Source organism: Athene noctua, chromosome 4, assembly GCF_965140245.1.
Source record: "Athene noctua chromosome 4, bAthNoc1.hap1.1, whole genome shotgun sequence".
Classification (NCBI taxonomy): domain Eukaryota; kingdom Metazoa; phylum Chordata; class Aves; order Strigiformes; family Strigidae; genus Athene; species Athene noctua.
In genome coordinates, this window is record NC_134040.1 from 6,945,185 (window position 1) to 6,968,070 (window position 22,886).

At 43.8% G+C, this 22,886-nt stretch overlaps 1 protein-coding gene across 4 annotated transcripts in view; it reads left to right on the forward strand.

Annotated features, from left to right (window-relative positions):
* The first annotated feature begins 268 nt into the window (after positions 1-268).
* The window catches only part of REEP1 (receptor accessory protein 1), a 71,637-nt gene continuing 49,019 nt past the window's right edge, over positions 269-22,886 (forward strand). For all 4 annotated transcript variants that reach the window (XM_074904323.1, XM_074904325.1, XM_074904324.1 and 1 more), the window contains exon 1: positions 269-475. In XM_074904323.1, the coding sequence (XP_074760424.1) occupies positions 444-475 (32 nt within the window). In that variant the 5' untranslated portion in view covers positions 269-443. The remainder of the gene's footprint in view (positions 476-22,886) is intronic.

Consider the following 22,886-nt stretch of genomic DNA (forward strand, 5'->3'; position numbering starts at 1 on the left):
GCTCCGCGTCCCGCGGGGCTGCGGCGGGTGCTCCAGGGGCACACGCGTGTCCGCCCGCCGCCGCAGCCTGGGGAAGGGACCGACCGACCCCCGCCCGCCCGGCGCCGCACCCCAAAACTGCCCACAGCGCTAGGGGCTGGGAGGGGGGGTCTCCCGCTGGGGCGGTCGGCGGGGTCTGCTCCTCCTTCCTCCTCCTCCTCCTCCTCCTCCCCCGGCAGCGCCCAGCGCGGCGGGGGGCGGCCGCGGGCCCTGCCCAATCTCGGCGGCCGGGCCCGGTTGCGCGTTGGCTGCCGCCGGCGGCGCCGCCAGTGAGGCTGCGCTGAGGCTGCGGGGCCGGATGGCCGAGCCGCCCGCCCCGCTCACTCGGGCGGCGGCCGGCGGCGGGCGAGGAGCCGGGGCGAGCCCTCCCTGCCGGGAGAGGCAGCCCTGCGGCACGCAGCGCCATGGTCTCATGGATCATCTCCAGGCTAGTGGTGTGAGTAGCTGCGGGTCGGCACCCGCACGCGTGTTTCTGCGTGTCCCGTGGCCGCTGTCAGCCCCGCTCGCCCCGGCGGTCAATAACGCGGTGGTGGCGACTCGGCTAAATTTAGCAGGTTGCTGTTAGGGATGGGGCGCTCGGCTGCTGGACGGGTGGGGGAGAAAATAGCTGGGTGAAACGGTATTTTCCAGCGTGGGAAAATGACTAGGGGGTGGAGGGCGAAATGCTGCCGTGCCGTAGAGCGCAAGGTGACAGCGGAGAAGGAGGGCGGTTGGCATCGCCCGCTGCTCGGCGAGGAACGGGCCGGGGGTCAGGAGGGGGGGATCGAGCATCAGCGGGTGGGAAAATGGACGAGGATTTGGGCAGTGGTGCTTTGTTAGCGGGGCTCGGTGCGGCTGGATGGAACTCGCGAGGGGGCGTGGGAGAGGCGGCCGCGGGGTCTCCCGGCCGCTACCGCTGCTTTCTTCTCTCTCTCTTTTTTTTTTTTTTTTTTTTTTTTAAAAGAAATATCAGATATTTCTTTCCTCTTTGTAACTTGCCGCCCACCCTCTCAAAAGACGTTCTTTATTTCCCTTTAACTCGTCAGTCTGGGAGGAGAAGCGTGTGGCTCTTTGCACTTGTCCTACAGCTTTTCCATGGCTGGAAGTGCTGTAGGTGGGAATACATACAGAAATTCCCTGGCAATTCTTCCCAGGCAACAGGGAGAAAATGGAGCATCCTCGAGGTATATGGTCACCTGCCCCACCCGAGAAGAGATTCAGTGAGAAAAGAGCATTTTTGATGCCACTAGGAAAATTCCAGGAGGAGCAGTTTAGGCTTAAGGTGGGGCAGCAGGATGGCTGATCAGTCTCCCATCTGAAAATGTGGCTGGTCAAGGTTAGCACAATGAATCAGATGAATCATTTTCCAGTTTTCGCAGCTTGGTACATATAGCTGCAGACTCCAAACATCTGTTGTGCTCTTAAGTTATTGTAGAGGGTCTGCAAGGGCCTGTCACTTTCTTTGTCTGAAAGAAACGTGCCATGATGTTGCACCATCAGCGTAGTTCCAGAAAGGCATTTTCGAGGTCTTCTCTTTTGCTATATGGGATGAAACAACAAAAGGAAAACTCACCTTGATCTTAGCTATCTCTGTATGACTAAGCCATGGGATGGCTGTCAGATACGAAGATTTTGGGGGGTTCCAGAGTTGAATTTTGCCCTTGGAGGTATATGATCAGGCTTTAGCTGCAGCTGTTGCTAGCCGCTATTGGGATGGTACTTCATCCTGGGAAAGCATGTTAAATATTTAATAATTTAATTGGAATAGTATAACTGTGCAGATATCTGACAGCAATGTGAGATGTAGCGTGTATTGTCCAAGGCAGCTTTTCTTTCTTCTCTATTGGGCTAATTTCCACTTTGAAAAAAACTGTCATCATGTAACCCAGCTAATCCTCAAGAACAAAGAATGTCTAGAGAGAGATGGTAGTTTAACTTACTTGCCTCGTCACATGCACATATACATGGGTGATTTCATCTAAGACACATGGGCTGGGTGAGAATCTGATAGGGGCAGGGCATAGAGCACTTGACATCTGCAATCAGGTAATTAGCTGAACATACAGGCTTTCCTGTTTTTTTCATCTTTATTCATCTGAGTAGCATGTCACAATATGAAATCTGCTGTGTAGAGAGCAGTACCAATTATTTGTTATACTAGAATTTCAATGGCAAATAACAATTTGAATATGCAGTGTAAATATTAATCATTTAGTAATCACAGTAATAATTAAAAAAATTCTGCAAGGAAACCTAGGGCAAGCCAAGCTTGATCACCACTTTCTTTGCACTGCTATTTAGTATACATCCATCCTTAAAGAATGTTTTGCACCAGGAAGTGCTGGGTTGTTATGATCCTAGCAAGAAACTCGGACTCTGTAGAGAATTGCTTAAAATACCATTTGCTAGAGCTAACATTATAAAGAAAAAAGAGGACAGTATAAATAATCTTATGTCCCTCCAGATGCTGGAAACTCCAAGCTGCCTAACATAGAACAGGCCTTCAGTCTGGGCACAGCACAGCATGCAGATCTGTCTGTGGAAAGGTTACCTTGCATTTTGGTCTTTTGAGCCCTTACAGTATTTAAAAAAAAAAAAAAAAAAAGAAAAAGAAAAAGGCAATTTATTCATCATTTCTGCTGTCAAACAAAAAGGGTATTCACCAGAGGACTTGTTGCTGCACTTTTAGATGAAGACAAATAAGGGCAGGCAGGTGATTTAATTGCTGGTGACCACTGTGAGCTTCCTACAGGCTCCTTCATTACAATTAACCAGCTGAGCTGATCCTGTATCCGAGGGGTACGTGCAGGGCAATGCGGGCCAGAAGGCTGAGCACAGACCTGCACCCACTCAGGTTAGCTGTTAGGTGGATCACTGGCTCCTTGGTGTGCAGTGGTCTTCAGATAAGGATCATGACAAAGATTTAATCTATCTAATCTGGTTTCCCATCTCATTATGAATCACTAGTTGATCCATCAGTACGTATAGCTGTGCTCTAAGTAGACTAGCCACCTGGTTGGGCTTTTTTTTCCCCCGCTCATGCCTATTTCGTTGTTTTTTCATCAAATCTTACTATCTGATAAGGATTATGAGAAAAGTGGTGTGGTGTGGTTCAGTCACACTGTGAATATTGCTTTGTGCTCTACGACTTCTGCTGATCTCCATGGGTATTATGTCTGATATGACTCAGCTAACAGAAAGGGCTTTAAAACAAAAAGCAAACCTTTGCTTTGGCTCTTGGGTGCTTTGTTGTTTCCATTATCCCTGATTTGGTTGTCACTGTCTCTGTCCTGGTAATTTATATTTCCAAAATATTGCGGAGGAAGAGTGTGAGCACTTCTCACTCACTTGAGTGTGAAGTCAGGCAGTTTACTTCAAACCATCTCCTACATAATTTCAACTTTAGTGTTTGGACTTTGTGTTAACACTGGTCCAGAGTGCTGGCTTCTTCTGTTCTACCTACAAAGGTGTGTGCTGGTAACCTCCAGGAGAGAAACAATAGAAACTTCAGTGGAGCATCTACTACCACCATAGCTGTGTGTTGAAGCCGAAGATTTTATTATTGTCAGGATCTGTACTCAGTACTGCACAGATGCGAAACAAAAGATAATCCTGTCCCTGGATATCTTTTTTCTTTAAGAGCTCAATTCTTAACTGGCTGAAGTCCAGTAGTTTCTTCATTTACCTCAACAAGAACAAAATCAGGATGTTCTTTTTCTCATGGTAGTAGATTACAGGTGACTTTTCCACAAAGGTGTGTCTGGGATCACTGTAATTGCAATTGTTGCATCTTGGAGTTATTTGTTGCTTTATCTCTCGCAATAACTGGAATGGGATTGTATCGTTATTCGTGGGTTAATTATGACCCCTTTTTTATTCATTCATCCATGAGTACAGCTGAAAGGACATTGTGGAACACCTGTATTTCAGTTTCCTCATCAGTGAAGTGTAATGAACTGTGCTGAATTTATCTTCCCTGAGACAGAGCAGAAGGGATCAGTGGCATGTCCTACCCTCTACGGTTTCTTGCTATTAATTTCGAAGGAGATTCTTTTTTTCTTCAAGTGGTAGAGGCCACTCTAGCAGAAAGACTTGGGATCTGTCTTTGTTACTGAAGTCCAGTTCGGCTACAGTGCACAGTACTGGCAATCCTAGGTGGTTACTGGCCTGCAATACCTTTTGGTTGTTGTCTAAAACCATTTTGAAGTTAAAAGTGGTATATATGAATGCAGCCTATTGTATCTGTGTGGAAATCCTATTCTTTTCCCAGCAACATTGGAACTTGCTTTTTGTGCTTGGGATCAGAACAGAACCACAGGTTTTGGCTCCAGTTCTGAAAGTCAGGCACATCACACCTCCTGTTGAAAGCCTTCCAGTCTGGAACTTGTGGCAGAGGAAGGAGATGTCAGTAGAAATGAGGCTGGATCGGACAGGTCATCAGTAGTTGAGATGTATGTCTTAGGCATTTGAATTCTTGCTGTGAGGAGCTTAGAAGCGCATTGCAAATTATTATGAAATTATTAAATATGATCTTCTTGGTAAAAAACCACAGCCTTAATTATGCTCCCCCCCCCCCCCCCCGCTTTTGTTTCCTTTTAAATCAAAATATCAGTAATGATCTGTCTGATCTTTATGGTTTGATGTGAAGTAGGGTGGCAGTCTCAGTCTCAAGTATGTTCCCTGGGAATTCCTGGCCCTGTGTGGAAGTAGCAGGGATCTGGGGATTTATCAGAAGCATCCTTTCTTTGTCTGTCACTGAAAGTAAGTAGGTCTAAACAAAACCCAAAAAGGAACCAAAGAATTCTTTAAACTGACGAGTGAAATTTCCTTCCTTGTCACAATTTCTCTGCTTTCTCTGTCTTGGTTTCTGTGATGCCATTTTAGCAAGGGTAGGTGAGATCGGCCACCCCCATCCTCAGCTGGTATAAATCCATAGTGCTACTGAGTCAGACATGGATTTAATCAAGAGACACTGCTTACATCAGTAATGAATTTTCATTTTAGAGAAACTTAGCAGATCCTTCCTCCTCCTGTTTTTCGTGTATATGGAAGCCTGAAGAGATTTATGAATGAAAAAACGAAAGAAGTAATGTAATAGAGATTACATTAGAAAAGGATAACTGGTATCTTCTTTACCAGAGACAGGCGGAGACAGGATCAGCTCAAGTGTGTGAGAGCTGTTCTCATGAAGGCATAGCACAGCCCTGTGCTTTTGATTATTGATGTGTCAGCATTAGCCTCTAACTTGATATATGCCACATACGTGAAGGTCCTTCCTCACAGTCTACATTATTTACTTGGTGCTGGCAGTTGACATGAAGGATTTTGGTATTTATTGCTCTGTATGGGCCTCAACACCAGTGATGCGAAATTATGTGAAAATACCGCAGTGGACCTAGTGTGGCTTGAGCTCTCTGCTGAGGCTGTGGGATGAGTTTGTAGTAGACTCTTTTGTGTGCTCTGAAGCTGGGAAGTAGGAAGGGCAGACCCACCTGCCATACATGCAGAATTTGCTGAGAAATGTTACCTATACAACAAGGGCGTGTATTGCCTCTGAAATAGATCTTGCAGTCTTGCACTGCTGCTCTTCTTCACATGAAGAGCAGGTGGTCTGTGTGGCTTCCAGCTCAACCCAGCGTCCACCACGTGCATCTCTGCTGCAGCCTTTATGGCTCTGCCGAGGGGACAGAACCTGTTGGTGACAGTAACTGACAGAGGAGCATCCAGCGCAGGTGCGACATTTGCTTTGCCCTTCATATGAAATGTGACTGTGCTGATCACACTGCAGGGGATAACACTGCCTACTGCTTTGTCAACTGTGTCCCAGATTTTCCTGCACAAGCACAGATGTGCTGGAAATGCTCTTAGCCCCAATGGGGAAGGTTTTCTTGTATGCACATCACAGAGGTTACTAGTCCTGGTTTGGTAAAGAGTGACATTTTACCAGACTTAGAAGTTGTGGAATATAGCTAAGGGGCTTGGCCCTTACAGTATTTTGCCTTTATGGGACCCTTTCCATTTCATTGTATTAAAGCACTTTGAAGCATTAATTTAGTAAGTATTATGTCATCAGAATGATTTTTACTGCCATTGTACTGGTAAGGGCACTGAGGCACAGGGAGATCAAGTGAAGTGTCCAGTATTCCACAGATAATCTGTGGTAACAGGTAATATATTTCCTCCAGGCTCCTTGATCAATAAATTAACAAAAGGGGATCTGATCAAGGGAATTGGGCATTGGGTTTGTGGCTTGTTTTATGGATTTGTGATGGCTGTGAGAGATGGAACAAAAGTACAGACTTAAATAGATGCTACCTGAAGCAGTCAAGAAACCAAATCTTCTGAATAATGACCCATACCCTTTCAGATCCTCAGTGCTGTCATCAGTGTCATAGTCAGCAGCATGCAACAACCAGACTGCCTAATTCAGGCTACTAAGTCAGGTGTTACACTACCGAAAATTGGGTACTTAGTCCCAACAGGGAGATTTAGATCCAAGGTACTCAACCTGTGGTCCACAGGCAGCTGGTAGTCCACGAAACATCAGGCAGTCCATGAAAACATTTCAGCGCTAAAACAGAAACCCTCATACAGGCAGTTGTCAGTTATATACTAAGTGATTTAATCAGGCAATACCATTTTTTACTCCATTTTTTAGTTACAAGTTTTTAAATTATATCTACTGAATTAGACTGGATATTAGGAAGCATTTCTTTCCAGAAGGGGTTGTTGGGTGTTGGAATGGTCTCCCAGGTGGTGGAGTCCCCATCCCTGGAGGGGTTTAAGAGTCGAGTTGACCCAGCGTTGAGGGATCTGGTGGAGTTGAGAACGGTCAGTATTAGAGTAATGGTTGGACTAGATGATGCTCAAGGTCTTTTCCAACCGAGATGATTCTGTGTGATTCTGTGAATTGCGGTTTTGTAAAATATTAGCACTGCAACATTTTATCAGTTCCATGTGACTTACTGTTTGTCATCTATCCTTAAGCAACAGTGGGATATAGAATGAGCTATATGTTTCTTTCAAAGGGTCAGGTGGTTCAGTGATTAAGAAAGGCTGAGAAACATTCTTCCATGCTCTTACTGCAGTTAATAGAGGGAGACAGACATCTCTAAGGAGCTTCCATTAAAGGTAATGTGTTGCATAGAGAGCTCTTTGGTCAAGAGGAAATGCTTGGTACAAAGAAGATAAAGGAGGGCGTATAATTGTGTCTCCTACTTCTTGAGAATGTGCATCTCGGTACTAGGCAGTTCATTTGCCTCTCTGCTTCCATGCTTTCAGCAGTCTGAGGTGGTATCTTGGAAACTGTCAAGCTAATCAAAGGTCTGTGAAGACTCGAGTGCTGCAGAAGTATTGGCTAGTTTGTATTGCTGTAGAACCTTTACGTATAAAATTTTTTTCTATGTCCTTGTTATGCAGTTAGGATCTGAGTCTAGGTTTCCTTTTGTTGACATGTTCACTTGACGTGATCAGGACCACTCAGCAGATTTCAGGTAGGTGTTGTGAGATGAAATGGCTCAATGGAAGGATGCATCCATGTAATGGGGCTCTTTCCAAGCAAAAGGCTTATATGGCAAAATCTCATTTAAATCATCTGTGTTGAAGTTAATCCCACGCTGCTTTTTGCAGAGGAAAGTGTCACATACTTTTGTTATCACTCGTATGCTATTTAGATTGTAAACTCTTTGGGGCAGGAAGCCCAAAACCACCCTAGACAGTGAGGTTTAGTCTCTAGTTGGTTCTCCTAAGTTCTGTATTAATTAAAAAATGTATGAATAAACGCAACTCTGCTTTCTAGGGGAAAAATTTATGAGACCGATCCTGTGCTCCTCGGTCATTTCTTCATGACACTGTTACTGATACAGTGTTCATGTTCTGTTTTGGCATTTCACATGCATGTAGTAAGACAAGATTCATGCTCTGAGGAGATCCTAATTGAAATAGTTGAAATACAGGCAAAACAGATGGGGAGCAGAGTGGTGAGATTGAACTAGAAGAAGCAACAAAATGAAAAGTGTGTTTTATCTTTCCGTGACCTGTGTGCTTCTGAAGAGAAGGACAGATAACAGACATGCCTGCTCATTCTGCAGGCAGGACCCAGGAAGGCACTCCAGACCTGGAGCTGCACGCTGGGACTAGAAACATGGGTGGTACTTTTCCAAGCTTCATACACTGAACCACTCCATCTTTTGATACAAACCTCAGAGCAGACATATCTCTTTAGTAGGGCACCCTGCTTTTTATCTGTTGTAGACACATTTTGCAGGGTCTAGAGGGGGAGGACAAGGGATTTTTATTTTGATATGGGTGGTAAAGCAGCGATCTGCAGGCTGTTCAAAGCTGTTCCACATAGCCAGAACAAGGGCAAGGATGGTACCAAAGGAGGAGAGACATTGGTTGTACAGTAAGTAGAAATGAAGAGCAAGGATTATGTTTCAGAAGGGATACAGATTTATATGGAGGCAGAGGATTAGGTGTCGTTGGATATTGACTCTTGAGAGCAACAGGGGGACAGCTGGGAACGCTGGCCTGGTGTCATGCCTAGTGAAGGTTTGTTTCTTCAAATGATGCCTATTTGCTTGCTGTGTCCTTTACTGCTAATGCACTAATTGTTAATCAAAAACCAACCAACCAGTTCCAAAGAAGGAATCAATCAACTGATCAGTAATGCTGCAGTCCTTTCCCCCTTCTCGCTCATGGAGCCAACACTAATCTTTTGCTTTTCAAAATGGCAAATTCTGCAGGACAACAAAACCAGTACTGAAGAACCTATTTGTGAGGAGCTAGAAAGAATGCCCCTCATGTCTGGAATTCTGTGCCGTTTTGGACACGTCCCAGGGATGCCAGGGCAACGTGTGTAGCCTGCCTTTGAGTCTAACAAGCAATTCAGTGCTGACAGTGTCAACAAACAGTTGCAGCTCCTGCTCAAGAAGCACTTTTATTCTGTTGAGTTCATACTGTTGCTTCTTTTCATTCAGCTCAGTTGAGATCATTTATTCTATTTCTTGTTTCCAGCCTCTAAATAAGTGTTTTTAGAGGAAAGCAAAAAAACTGACACATTTCTTGCCTCATGTTTTGGAGGGAGGCTTATGACCTATAAACAGCCTCATATGAGGGAGAAGGGAAGAACTTGTGCTGCAGATTTTGTATGAGAATACCAAGAGCCTGGATTCAGTGGTGCTGCAGACTCCTTGTGGGAAAAGGGGAGTTTATTTATTCTTTCTTAATTTGGTACCTGTAAAATAGGCTTAGTGATAACTTCTGTCCATCTAAACTATCAGTTCTACTTTACAGGTGATAGACCCTGATATGGGCTTGAGGCACATTCTTTGAAGTAGAATTGGAGGGGCAATGTAAATATGAATTTTGAGCTGATTTTCAAGCCAGTGATCAAAAGTTCAGGGGTGCTCTTGGATATTTTTGTGGCAGAGCTTTCCTGACTCTCAGTCTCTGAGGAGCTCTCGTGGAGGAGTGAATCCAGGAATCTTAGATGACATTTCATGGGGAATACCCTTCTAGGGAGGATAGATGGGAAGCACCTGGTCAAGATCAAGAGCAGAGCAATCGCAGGAAGATGACCTTCTCCTGTCATCACAACATTTCATGGCTACCTTTGTCTTTGGCACAGATGCCCTAACACTTGATGTGAGTATGTGGGGAGAGCAGCTTACCCACGCTGCGGGTCACATTAAACAGCCATAGTGATAAGGTTTCTGTTCCGCCTCAGGCGGTTCCTCCAGGGCTGCTCTGGGCTGTGCTCAGCTTTGGCCCTTTCGTGGATGAGCAGTTCAAGACTCTCAAGCCTCATCCTGCTTGTGGAATGGATCTGCTTGTCCTTCTGCCTCTCTTGCTGGGGATTTGGGAGGACATGTGTCTGTGCATGTCTGAACTTAGACCTGTGAACTGCTCATATTGTGTGACTCACAAGAAACTATCCCATGTTAGATTAGCCTGAATAACACTCCTAAAATCTACCTGCAGAATTCATGGTGACATTTGAGAGAAAGATGGATGCTGGAGCTGCCCTGAGGCTAAAAAGCTTTAGTGATGTATTTCACGGTAAGAGATTGAATGTTTCACTGGGCTGCACATCTGGAGAATGAGTGCAAGACTGGTGGCTTTATGGAAACGAATTGATGGTCAGTGTTTAGATTCACAGAATCACGGCACGGTTTGGGTTGGAAGGGATCTTAAGGATCATCCAGTTCCAACCCCCCTGCCATGAGCAGGGACACCTTCCACTAGCCCGGATTGCTCAAAGCCCCGTCCAACCTGGCCTTGAATGCTGCCAGGGAGGGGGCAGCCACAACCTCTCTGGGTGGCCTGTTCCAGGGCCTTACCACCTGCACAGTGAAGAAATTCTTCCTTCCATCTAATCTAAATCTACCCTCTTTCAGTTTAAAGCCATTGCCTCTTGTCCTATCACTATGTGCCCTTGTAAAAAGTCCCTCCTCACCTTCCTTTTAGGCCCCCTTTAGGTACTCACAGGCTGCTATAAGTCTCCCCGGAGCCTTCTCTTCTCCAGGCTGAACAACCCCAACTCTCTCAGCCTGTCCTCACAGAGGGGTGCTCCAGCCCCTGGTCATCTTTGTAGCCTCCTCTGTGCCTGCTCGAGCAGGTCCGTGTTGTTCTGCTGTTGGTGCCCCCAGAGCTGGACACACACTGCAGGGGGGTCTCATGAGAGTGGAGTAGAGGGAGGATTTTTCTGCTGGCCACGCTTCTCTTGATGTAGCCCAGGGTATGGCTGGCTTTCTGGGCTGCGAGCTCACACTGCTGAGTCATATTGAGCTTCTTGTCAACCAACACCCCCCAAGTCCCTCTCCACAGGGCTGCTCTCAATCCATTCTCTGCCCAGCCTGCATTTGTGCACTGAATGTGTACCTCTGCAAAAAAACCCCACTCTTCTAGCTGGTACTTTTTGCTGGAAATCACAGCAAAGAGGCTGGGGACGTAATGGACACAGGCACTGAATGACACTTTTTCCCTTCTAGAGGATCCATCTAGGTCTGAGTTGAAGCATGTTGTCAGGGCAGCTTGGAGGCTGTTTGCATCTTCCCTGGTTTAATTGCACCTATTTTGCAGCTGAACAAAGGATTCCACTTTCCAGGTTTATTATTTTCACTCTGCTTATAAGGATTTTGGTCAAAACAGAAAGATGTTGCTATTTAGAAAGAACATTAATAATTAAATTGAGGTACTCAGGGGAACATACCCCATAAGGATGGATTTGTTGAATTTAAGTAGATCATAATAATTACCATGGCAACACACTCTGCTGTCCTATATATGAAAGGGTCTTTCTTGTAGGAGCGAATGCTGAGAGGAAGCTGTTATTTAAAATAGATACCTTAAAAACACAGACAGTGAAATAAGAATAGTTTCCTGCACAAATGTTGGAATTTTCTCATGTTATATTCTGCTAACCTCTTTTCGTAGCTGTCAGAATCAGTCAAATCCCCTGCTGACTAATGATTTAGAGAGAAACTGTGATCTAATGATATCTCAGGATATCATCTCGCTCTCATAGATATACCCATATCTGGGGGTGTGTATAGCTATAACTGACGTGTGGCTGTAACACAGACTTCTGTGGTCATTTTGAACAGGCCTACTAGAATCTCTGTGTTTTACTGCCTGTACCTGTGTCTGTGATAGTGGTCTCCTGTCTCACAGCATTAGATAAAGCTTGTTTCATCAGTATTTTGATAGCATTTTGAGATCCTTGTATATGGTGTGTTCTGTTACGGCTGACTGTTAGAAGGAATTTGTAATGACAGTCTAGCACCTGAACACTTAGAGATAATTGAGTAACCACATATTCACTTAGAAGATTTGGAGATTCTTAGATCCAACAGGAATTGCGTCAACTCTTTCTCTCTAATCTAGCAATCAAATAAGGGTCTCATTTTATATACTCAAAAAAAGCCTTACAGGCACTTGATCAGAGTTACAGAATTCTTGTGAAAAGTGATCATCCAAACAGAAAAGATGGAATTTAATAGAAAAGTTATTGATGTAACTATCTTAACAAAAACCCCACAGTATATGAGGGGAAGAAAAATTCATATCTGGAATAACTGCAGCTTCTCTATTTTGTCAGTGGAAGTAGGCTAAGTGGTGCATTGCCAAATTTTAACAAGAACTGCCACAAAAATTCCTAGTCCGGGCTTGTGGTAAACCTGGAGGATCAAGGGTGGATGTTCTGCAGACAGAGGGAATAAATAGCTGGAAAATGCTGATTCAGTGGAAACCTCAATCATTTTCTCATCCCTAAGGCAATATCAGGGCTTCAGGTTGTAGTGCAGCTCTGCTGAAGTCAGTGAGTGGTGTAAATCTACCCAGGTCAGAATCCCAAGGTTGTGTCTGTAGCTCAGAAAGGTGGTGGCCTTGTAGAGAGTGCCAGCTATCCTGGAAAACTGACTATTGTAGGACAGAAACCAGCCAGTTCAAGACAACAGAGGACTTCTGTCCTTTTCAGTCTCAAGTTAAATTGCCCTTTGAGTGGTGACAGCTTGAGGATAGAGGCTCCCAAGGACATGATTCTGTCAGGACAGTTACTTTATATACTTTCTTTCATTTTAGTGTTGGCGATTTTGTCACTAGATTGGAATATGGCTTTATCTGCACTTCAGCAACCAAAGCCAATCAAACGGACCATCCTCAAAGCTTGTAATCAAGACATTTCTGACTGTAGATCTGGAGTGCTCTGGTGAGCTTCACTATTGAGCTTCTCTCTGGTAAGCATGAATACCCACTGAAAGCTGAGGACGAAGAGCATGACCACCTTCTCTTTAAATTTGGTCTAAAGAATTCTAATGACTTACTGCAGACCACCTAAGTGTGTATATTTTAAAAGCTACTTTAATCATGTCAGGCAGAAACTCTGACATCTCTTATGCTTCATCCCTGTATCCTTATGTGAAGATCTGTTACAGAGGGTGCTGCACATGGAAGCAGGCTGTGGTTAGCTAGCACGCTGAAATTAGCTCTTAGCTTGCATCCTGGATCCTGGTTATCTCAAATCCCTTTTAGTGCAGGCTTTCCAGAACTGCCAGTCCCAAGGGCTCGCTGACAGCTTGGGCCCAAGGGGATGTGACATACATGACTGATGATACAGACCCTATGCATATTTCTACAGATTATTCCTAGGTCACTGAAGAAGGAGCAGAGCTGTTTAAGAGACTACATACAGCCAGAGTGAAGGATCTTGTCTTTTGTCTATGAGGCAGGACATGAATTTTAAGTACATAAATACTATGCCAGATTTTGCACGGTACTGGAAACTGAACCAGTCTGCTTTCCTTGTAGTTTGTGTGTGATTCATGGTTAATCTCATCATTCTGTGAAATCTCTTCCCCTCCCCCTCCCCTCTCTCTAGGAGTTACTTATAGATTAGATATTTTTCCTCTCTTTGCTATAGTGTGTCCTGAGGTCTTTGCACTCTGATGTGGTATACAAGCACTGGAATAGCTCAGCATTCTTTTTCAATTATTATTCTGCTGAGGTTTGCAGATACTTGGCTGTAACAAATCAGATTCCTATTCAAACACTGCTGTGTATTAGGTATATTCTTGAAACCAAGAAACCTCACTCTGGGCAGTCAAGCCATGAATGGCTGATGTCCGTGAAGATCCAGTTCTTAAGGCGCATTTTATACAGCTACATGTTGTGTTTGAAACAATTAACTATTTAATTTCAAAATAGTAATGCTTTGTTTCTAGAGAGTGGCACTTGCAAACACTGTCATCCTTCTGTGTGAATCTTCTTGCCTGGGAAGGAGGACAAACACTGGACTGTGGCATTTAAACCAGCAGTATCACAATGAATAAGAAGTAATGGAAAAGCATACATAAGATAGCAGGCAGTGTGGGTGTTCCCACAAAAAGTACAAGCTGCCTTCTCAAGCAGCTGCTTGCTTAGAAATCTCAGTAATGGACTTGGAAGCTTTGGCTGTCTTTCCCTTTGCTTTCCTCTAAAGTTATTTCTGTGAAGTCTCCATCTGCCTCCTAAGCCTCAGTTTATATTTCATTTTATATTTTGAGTAGCTGCCAGCTGCAAGGTATATGTGTGTAAGAGAAGGTGAGAAGGGAAAAGAGGTGAAGTCACTAAACCAAAAGAAAGAGAACAGGCAAAGCCATTACCCTTCTGCATTCTAAAATGCACTGGATTTTTATCCAAGCCCGAAACAAAGAGATATTCCTCATGGTGTAAAAATGGAGCTATGTCTGTGTCACAGGCTTTGATCTGAACACATTTGTGTTTGGGGAAATGCAGAGTAGAAGAGTGGCATGGCTTATCCCTTTTGCTCTCTAATGCTCTCAGTCAAAGCCTGAAATTCAGAAAGATATGAGAAGTCTGGGAGAGATCAAAATTGAATGCAAATGGGAACATGACATCTTCTGTCAGAACAAAGATTGAGTATCTGGGTAGCATTACTGTTTAGAGGGATTAAAAAAACCTGAGTCAAACCCCTCACCTCTTCAACAAATTGTGAGACTGTATTTAAAATCCTGACTTCTATAGTATGTGCATATAGATTCTTTGATTTGTACTCTGAACTTGCAAGATTGTTTGTGTGCTCTTTGCTGAGAAACCATTGTCCGAGAATTTATTTTGAACTGAGATGTTCCTATAATCACTTCCAAGAAATCACCCGATGAAGTTAAATGAACAAATGTGAGAACTGGCAGTATTATTGTACTGAGCTGTGCTCCCAGAGTGAGATCATCTAAGTGTAATGATGACAGTGATAAAGGCTAGCACAGAAGCATAGCCTGGAAATTGAGACTTCTGTTTCCAGATCTCACACTGGCTCTACCTGGGCTGTGACTAATCTGCTGATGGTGAAAACCATTTAATTTCCAGCATGGTCAGTGAAACCTGTAGATGTTCATCATTTCTGAAAACTGCCTGTTGTCTCAGATTTCTTCACAGATTTTTACCCTAGGAATCTTTCTGTCCAAAATCTGTCATTTCCAGATGATGTCGTGAAGCTCTCAGTATGAAGTGCTGTACTGTGAGATACTTCAGTAGCTGTGAGATACTGTCCTTGCTATTTAGTCTCTGCACTTTAGATAGTAGCTGGCTGTTAAAAACTGTAACGCAAATGAGTCGTAGTAGTGCTATAAAAATCGGTGGAAGCTAAAAGAAACTCTTCCTCTGCCTTACCTTTATTTAAAGACTCAAAATTCACTTACTAAAACACTACAGGGACTCAAATCTAGAGTCATTGGTGTAACAGGAAAGTGTTTAACTTGTTAAGCTTCAGGGAGAAGCTATGGTAAGATAGGAAAACACCAGAAATTAAACAAGGAGATCAGATGTTGGTCAAAAAATACAAAACATGGAGATACTTAATGAGGTAAGATGGTTTGGGAGGAGCAGGGAATGAATTGTCTAGCAGAAGAGTATTTAGTTGTGGAATGAATCATGATATGGGAAAGTTAAATAGATGTGAAGAGATTCCAAAGCCCAGAAGAAAAGTCTTGCATTTATCCCAGAGTGCTGAGGAAATGTGTCTAAATATCAATATTTCTGTCCTGATGTGTACATCTGTACTTATATACTCTTTCTTGAACAAAAACCAAAGATATTTTAGAATACTGTGCAAACTGCATGAGTTATATCTGTCACATGCACCTGCAAAGTGAATTGCAAGTCAGAAATTTTTAACTTGGGCTGTGGTTCTGGGCAACATGCAAGCATTACTGAGGGAACGGCATGAATTTCAGAGGCTGTGCAACTGCATCTCCTCCTGAGTGTATTAGTACACCCACACTGCGTGCTGGTATGCTCCAAGCCAGAAACAGTGACAGTATCCTGCGCAACCCCAGCAACTTAAAGGCACAACAGATGCAGCTTTTGCATGTCAGCACTGCATGATGAATGTCCAACCAGGGGATTACTCACCTGGGCCTTTGAGAAACCAATCTGTAAAATGGGGATACAAAAACTTAACTATTTCCCAAAAGCTTGGACAGAACTAATTGAGGATGGTAAGACTTACCAAGGTGCTGATATTTCTGTGCCTAGGGTCCTGCTATGCACTCAGTTACAGTGCTGAAAAGCCGCTTAGAATTAGTAGGTCAAAGAAATTAAAGCTTCCTGAATCCTGGCGTGTGTGTTTGTCCTGTTGCTAACATAAGTGAACCCTTTGAAAGCGCTGAATATAACTCTGCTTAGAAACAGTTTCATTTAATCTTTCTTCATTTAACCTGAAAATACAATTCTCCAACTTCTAAAGGATGAATTTAGGGACTGTGACAGAGATTGTCATTTAAGGAAGCCCTTTAAATAAGTGCCAGCTCAATCAAGGCTTTGCTGGACGTTGCGTCCTCTGATCCTTTTAAAAATGATCATAGCATGACTATTAGCCATGTGTATGGGTAATTTACTTTCTCCATGAGCTTCCCAGGTCTAGCAAAAGAAAAGATGTTCGTTTTATCTCCACATACATACCATGGGCTGTGGTGTTTGGCATACAAAGCTGATAATGACCTCCCTACTAGTGGCTTTATGTAAGAATCAATCATGCAACAGCATTACCATAAAACTATTATATTTCGCAACGACACTGCACAGTTAATGACACAAAGCCTTACACTGGGAATATGTGGCTGTAGAGATAAGGGAAATCTAGCTGTTCTTCTAGCTCACCAAAAATGGCTGAGTGAGAAAATCAAAGTAGTAAGTGTTTGTAAATATTCATTTCATCTCCCTAGCCTCCTTTTTTTAAAGCTTTTTGCTAACTGCAGCTTGGTCCGTGTTAAGTCCTAGAGTTAAAACAATGTAGGTACTATTCTTCGCATACTTTCCTTGGCAGTCAAGTTTTGTTTTACAGGTAGCTCAGTGAGGTTTGTAGTACTGCAACAGCTCATTTGGAGTAGGCTAAAAAGAGCATTTGAATTTCAGAGTCCTGCTGTAGCGTGACATCTGTTATTATCATGCCATGACCCCAGCTTAGTTCCTTGGGGACAGCAGCACTTACAAAGGGAAGGGTGTGGTGTGGCTGAGCAAGAAGATTCTCCAAGCAGCAAGGAAAAGTCTCCTCATCATTCAAGGAGTTGGTCCCTGGCTCTTCTGCACCTCTAATGAGGGGAAGGGTGTAGTGCTGTTCTCTTCCAGATCTTGATACAGAGGTGGTTTATTAAGAGGGCTAGACAACTCATTGAGGAAAGTGGTTGTTTCCCTCTATTTGGCAAGTGAGAGTAGGAGAGGTGAGCAGGCTGAGTTTGTTCAGCCTGAACCAAGAGATGGTGAAGGGGAGATCTTATAGCTGTCTTCAAAAACATGATGGGTTGTTACAGGGAAGATAAAGCCAGGCTTTTTGTGGAGGTGCTCAGTGAAAAGGTGAGAGGCAATGGACCCAAGCTGCAGCAAAGGAAATTTTGTTTAGATATAAAGAAAAAAAATCTCAAAGCAGGGGTAAGCAAACACTCGAACAGGGGTCCAGAGATGGAGATACTGAAAATTTGACCAGATGGGGCCTCGAAGAACCTGATGTAAACTCGGATTAGTCCTGTTTTGGATTAAAGACTTGTAGAGATCTCTTCCTACCTAAATTACTCTGTGATTCTAGTCTGAAGGACACATATCTATTTCTTATATTTGCCATTCTTTCACCTGAACAGTTTCCAGTAGCACACTAAATGATACCTGTCACATGGGTTCTGCTCTTTCTCTTCACAGAGGGGAGAGGGTGGGGAAGAAAGGTGTTTACAGTGGGTTGGTTTAGTGTTGGTGGGCTTTTTAAATATCCAAGCTGGTGTTCGTTGATACAGGAGAAACAGACTGATGATTTATGTCTGGCAGGAGATTGGTGCTGCTCCTTATGTGGTGGGTGAGTCTGGTTCCTCCAGAATCAACTCTGGAAGAACTTACTCTCCAGTGACTGATGAAGCTCCCTGGTAGTACAGAAGCCAAAGTGTTGTCTGTCCCCTATGTTCTTCAGGAGAACTTCAGGAAATTCAATAGGTATTTTACAGGTGAAGGAGCAAGATGTGAAACAAGACCAAGGAGGATGCCACTGTACTGCCATGTTGGTGTGCTTTACATTTCATGTGTGAGCCCTAGTTCATCGTCTGCCCATGCATCCCATAATGAGTCTCATACCCCTGTAGGTACTAACCACCCCCAGTCTGTAAGGTGTTCTAGAAAGCCTCTCCCATTAACTTATCGTGGTGGGTGTCACCCCCATGGGGCTGATGCTGTCCTGGGAGCCCTAAGAGGTGCTGGGTCAGGGTATTATTTAGGCTCTCCTACCTGCCGGTTTTTATCCCTTATCCTAACACTGTGATTTAGGATTAACCACTAAATGGTCATTTTTTTCTTCTAATTTATTTTAATTAGAGAAAATAATTTTACTGGTAGTTGAAGCTGAATTTAGAGGTGTAGCCAGAAGCTCTGATTGATTATTCATTAGTGATCCATGGCTTCAGTATGGAGCCTTGTTTCTTTCTGATTTCCCCCCCTTTATGTTTAGGTCAGACTCGAGGCTGATCTGTATCAGTTTAGCTCCAGCTGGAGATCTCTCCCTCCTTGTTTATCTCAGTTGTACCATGCATTTCATTAAGATGCTGTTATTAGCCATATAAAATGGAGGGATTTAAAAGGATGAATAAAATGAGAAAATACCTTGGAGGAAAGAACTCTATTAAATTCACACTAGAAATCCTTGTTAAATGCGTACAAGAAAAGACTAGAAGTCCATCTTTTTCAAGCTGTATGACAGCGTCTCATTTTTCTTTCTTTATGCAGGTCCTAGTAAAAAAGCAGGTGTCCAGCCCCTCCCTAAAATGTTGTTATAGTACCCAGAAGAAATACCAATCAGTGTCTGTGGGCCATAAAGAGAAATGTGGTTTGAGTGGCCTGTGAACTCCCTGCAATGTCGCAGCTGTTACGCATAGCATGTGGCATTCTGATACCCGTACTAACGGAGATGAGATGGTCTGAATATTCTGAAATTACCTGTTGAATCATCTTGCCTTAGTTTTCCTACACTCTTGCTTTAAAACTAGTGCTGCTCGTGTCTTTGACATAAGCTTTCTGTATAATTTCAAGTGAGTCTCACTGTCATTATTTAAAACAGACATAAAACATTAATTAAAGGACTAACCACAAATCAGTGGAAGATTTGATACTCAAGTCACTGATATTTATACTGCACTTTGCAATCCTTATTTGAAAGATGTTATCAAAATGAGAAGAAATGTTTTAAAGGTAGGTGTGCATTTTATTTGTTTGTTTACTTAACTAGGAGTTAGATACCAGCTCTGGAACACAGAGTTGTGTCCTACATAGAATCATAGAATCATTCAGGTTGGAAAAGACCCTTGGGATCATCGAGTCCAACCATCAGCCCAACTCTACAAAGTTCTCCCCTACACCACATCCCCCAACATCTCATCTAAACAACCCTTAACCACACCCAGGGATGGTGACTCCAACCCCTCCCTGGGCAGCCTATTCCACTCTCTGATCATTCTTTCTGTGAAAATTTTTTACGTGTTTTCAGTGTGGCTGGTCCCTCCAAATGTTTGGTCTTCTGGTTTTTCTGGTTAATATTCTACAGTCCTCAGAGGTGTAAGTAGTTAAGGTCAGTTACTGTTGGAAGGAGTTATGCTGTTTATTGTTAATTTACTAGCATATTTCTAGAAATGTCCAGACAGTAGTAAGATTTTCTCCTCAGGCTGTTCTGCACCAAGCTGGCCATGACCATGCTTTATACCTGTTCTTACACCAAACTGCTCTCCTTGGCTAGTGCAGAGATCTGACTGGGTTTTATATCCTCCTCCAAGAGCTTGTGGAAATCTCTGAGACCTGGTGCTGCCAAGAGCAACTGTGGGACTGCTCAGTTTGTTTCAGTGGATTGAACCATTGGTAACCCATGGGAAGTCAATATTTTTCATGACTTTGACTGGACATTTGAGCCAAAGAGGTCTTTTGCTTTGATTTTTAAATTATGACGGGGAGCTAAAATATTCCTTGCACTGAGTTAAGCACTTCTAGTAATATTCTGTCTGTGAAGCTGAAGTAACATTACTGTAAGGAGATTATGTTGCAATTGATTTGGATGAGTTATAGTTCCATTTAATTTTTTATTCCTGTTTTCCGTCCCATGAGTACAACACTAGAAGTCTAAAGCTGTCTTTCAGTGAGGAATAGACAAATAGGAGCCCTTGTGTTTCTCACCACATCCTCAGACAGTGGTAGCCCTTATGGTTTGACAGGGAAACTCTTACATAACCTGAACTGAGTTTTTGGATACACAGAATGTAGGATTAGATTCTAACTTGGGATTTCTGTACATTTTTACACTTCCTAAATGTTGATTCACATAGCATCAGTTAAAATAACTCCAGAACAATACTTGCAGTATGATCTTTATCATTTTGTATGAAAATAACGTAGAGCTTCTTTGTTGATGTGCAATCCATATTTTATACCTTTTTTTTAGCTTAGAAATGAATTTGGTTAGGTATATATCTCTTTCTGTTCCTTTTTGTATCACGAGCCTATCATAAATCTGTAGGCTAACTCACAATACAGATTTTAGACCATCTGTCATTTCTAGAATATAATGTCAGTGCTTCTAAAAAAGCCTTTTTCCACATAAACATCCCCCTCTCCAGAGTCAGGAAAAGCAGCCCTTCCCATGTAAAACATACCATTTAGTTTTCAAATTGCCATTTATCTGACCTGGAAAAAGACAGGGCTCTCGAAGCAGGAGCTATACGGTCATTACTGGATAGGGAAAACATCAAGGCCACACAGATGAGAAGCCCTGCCTGTTTGGAGCAGTGAAGCTGGGTGAAGGTCTGACCTCGTCACATAGCAGAGAATGTTTTCTTCTCTAAAAGGCACAGATTTTATTCCCCTTAATATTCCACTTTGATGAATTATTTCTTCTCCCCTGAAAGGGTCTGAATGAAGCAGTGGGCTGTGCCAGCACTGGGAGAAAGCTCCGTGCCGTGGACTGCTTTCTCTGCAGTCCTGCTGAGCCGAAGCACGGAGAGGGGAGGAGCAGCAACAGGGCAAATGCCTCCGATGAGGCCCACGAAACACTATCTCTTGCAGGCAGCTGCTCGGAGTCTTGTCACATGTGCCAGGCACGGTGTTGCTATCAACCTGCAGCTTCTCACCCATGGGTCGGGTCCCCACACCAGCACTACACACCCTCCATGCAGACGCTTCCTTTAAAACGTTGCCTCGGGAGCAAACAAACTCCTCTTGCTCATCAGCAGCCCACCTCTGCTGGGCCAGAGAGCTCCACTGAAGGCAGCAGGAGTTAGAACAGACCAACTTAGTAAGCCATTTACCTGCAGTAGATTTGCTTCCTAAAATAGCCGCAGAGCCATGGGGTATTTTTATAGCAGCTACACAGGCCATTTCTGTTCTGAAGGGCTGTAAAGAAAACTATGAAGCATTAGCCTGTATGTAAACTGATGCAATTCTGCCTGAGTTTGAAGACAGCCTGGAAAAATAACTCTGGGAAACGTGAAGTACTTGCTTAATCTTGGTTGGGCTTTAAATATGATACTCGAGGGTGTCAGTCTAAACATGAAACCTGTGAGACCCTTCATTGCTGGTAGTTTCAGTAGGAATGTCAGGTTTTAGGAGTCATCATGTGCATTATCTTAACAATCACAGTATTTTACAAGGTCTCTCCATCAGTAGTATTGTTATTTGAGTATTTTTATCTTCTGACTGTAACAAAAAGTAAGGAAAAGGAAATCACATTTACCTTCTTCAGACAAGTCTGAATATAGGACCTCAACATGAGTAATAGTTGTGTGATAGCTCCAGGCTGGCCAAGGCGACTTCCTTCACCCTCTTCCCTTGTCACATCTCTTCACCTGTTCGTGCCTGGCCATCTTCCAGCTCCCATGGGAGGAGTGCCCTGGCTGAGGGGGAAAACGGAAAAAAAAAAAAAAAAAGGAAAAAAGGCGGTGTCAGCTGGAGAGGAGTATGTGCTGCTTTGGGAAGATCAAGACTGCTTAAATTAGAAGCCTCAAGGACAGCCCTTGCTCTTGCTATTTCTACTGGAAGGACAGTTGGGTGTCCCTTTACCCCACAGTTACACCAAGAGGAGAGATTAGGTTTTGCTAGCCGTGAGGTCATATTAACCAAGACGAAGTTTGCAGTTTGCTTCTGCAGTAGCGTGGCTGAGAACTCTGAGGTTGGATCTGGATGGAAAGCAGAACGTCTTTGTGTTAGACACTGAGTTCTCCTGGGCCTGCCCTCTGTTTCCTTGGCACTGTGGGGGTGTGTGGTGCTTCCGAAGTGCTCATGAGGACAAGGTCTCAGCAGCCCAGAGGAGCTAAACAGGTCACTGACTGAGGTGGCGGGGAGGAATGTTTCTGAAAGCAGAGAGATGTGCTGGGTGACTCTTCAAGTGGAGCTTCACACCTTGTGGAGATGGTGCACAACTGGACAAGTGACATGGGCACAGCTGCAGGGTTGTCCTCTGCAGCACAAAACCAACAAGGATATTTGATTCCAGTTGCAAATGGAGTTTGAAGTGAGCTTGATCTGTCTCAGGGGTGTGAGGGCCCTTGTGCTTTCCTTGAAGGATGTTTTTGTCACTGAGGTATTCTCAGACTGTATCAGTGTATCAGGCTGGCATGGCTGGTACCCACATCTCCTGGGGCCCAGGGTGGGGATGGTGTCAGCTGTCACCCTGAGGGTGAACAGGCAAATGCCCAACTGCCCTGGAGCCACCGTGCAGGACCCATCCTGCTGCAGAATGACCACAAAGAATCTGGCAGGAGCCATCTCCCAGGGAGTATCACCCCTGAACCACCTCCTCTGCAGCTGGTGCTTCTTCCACCCCAGTCCCTTCTTGGATATCAGGCATTTGGCCTGCCAAG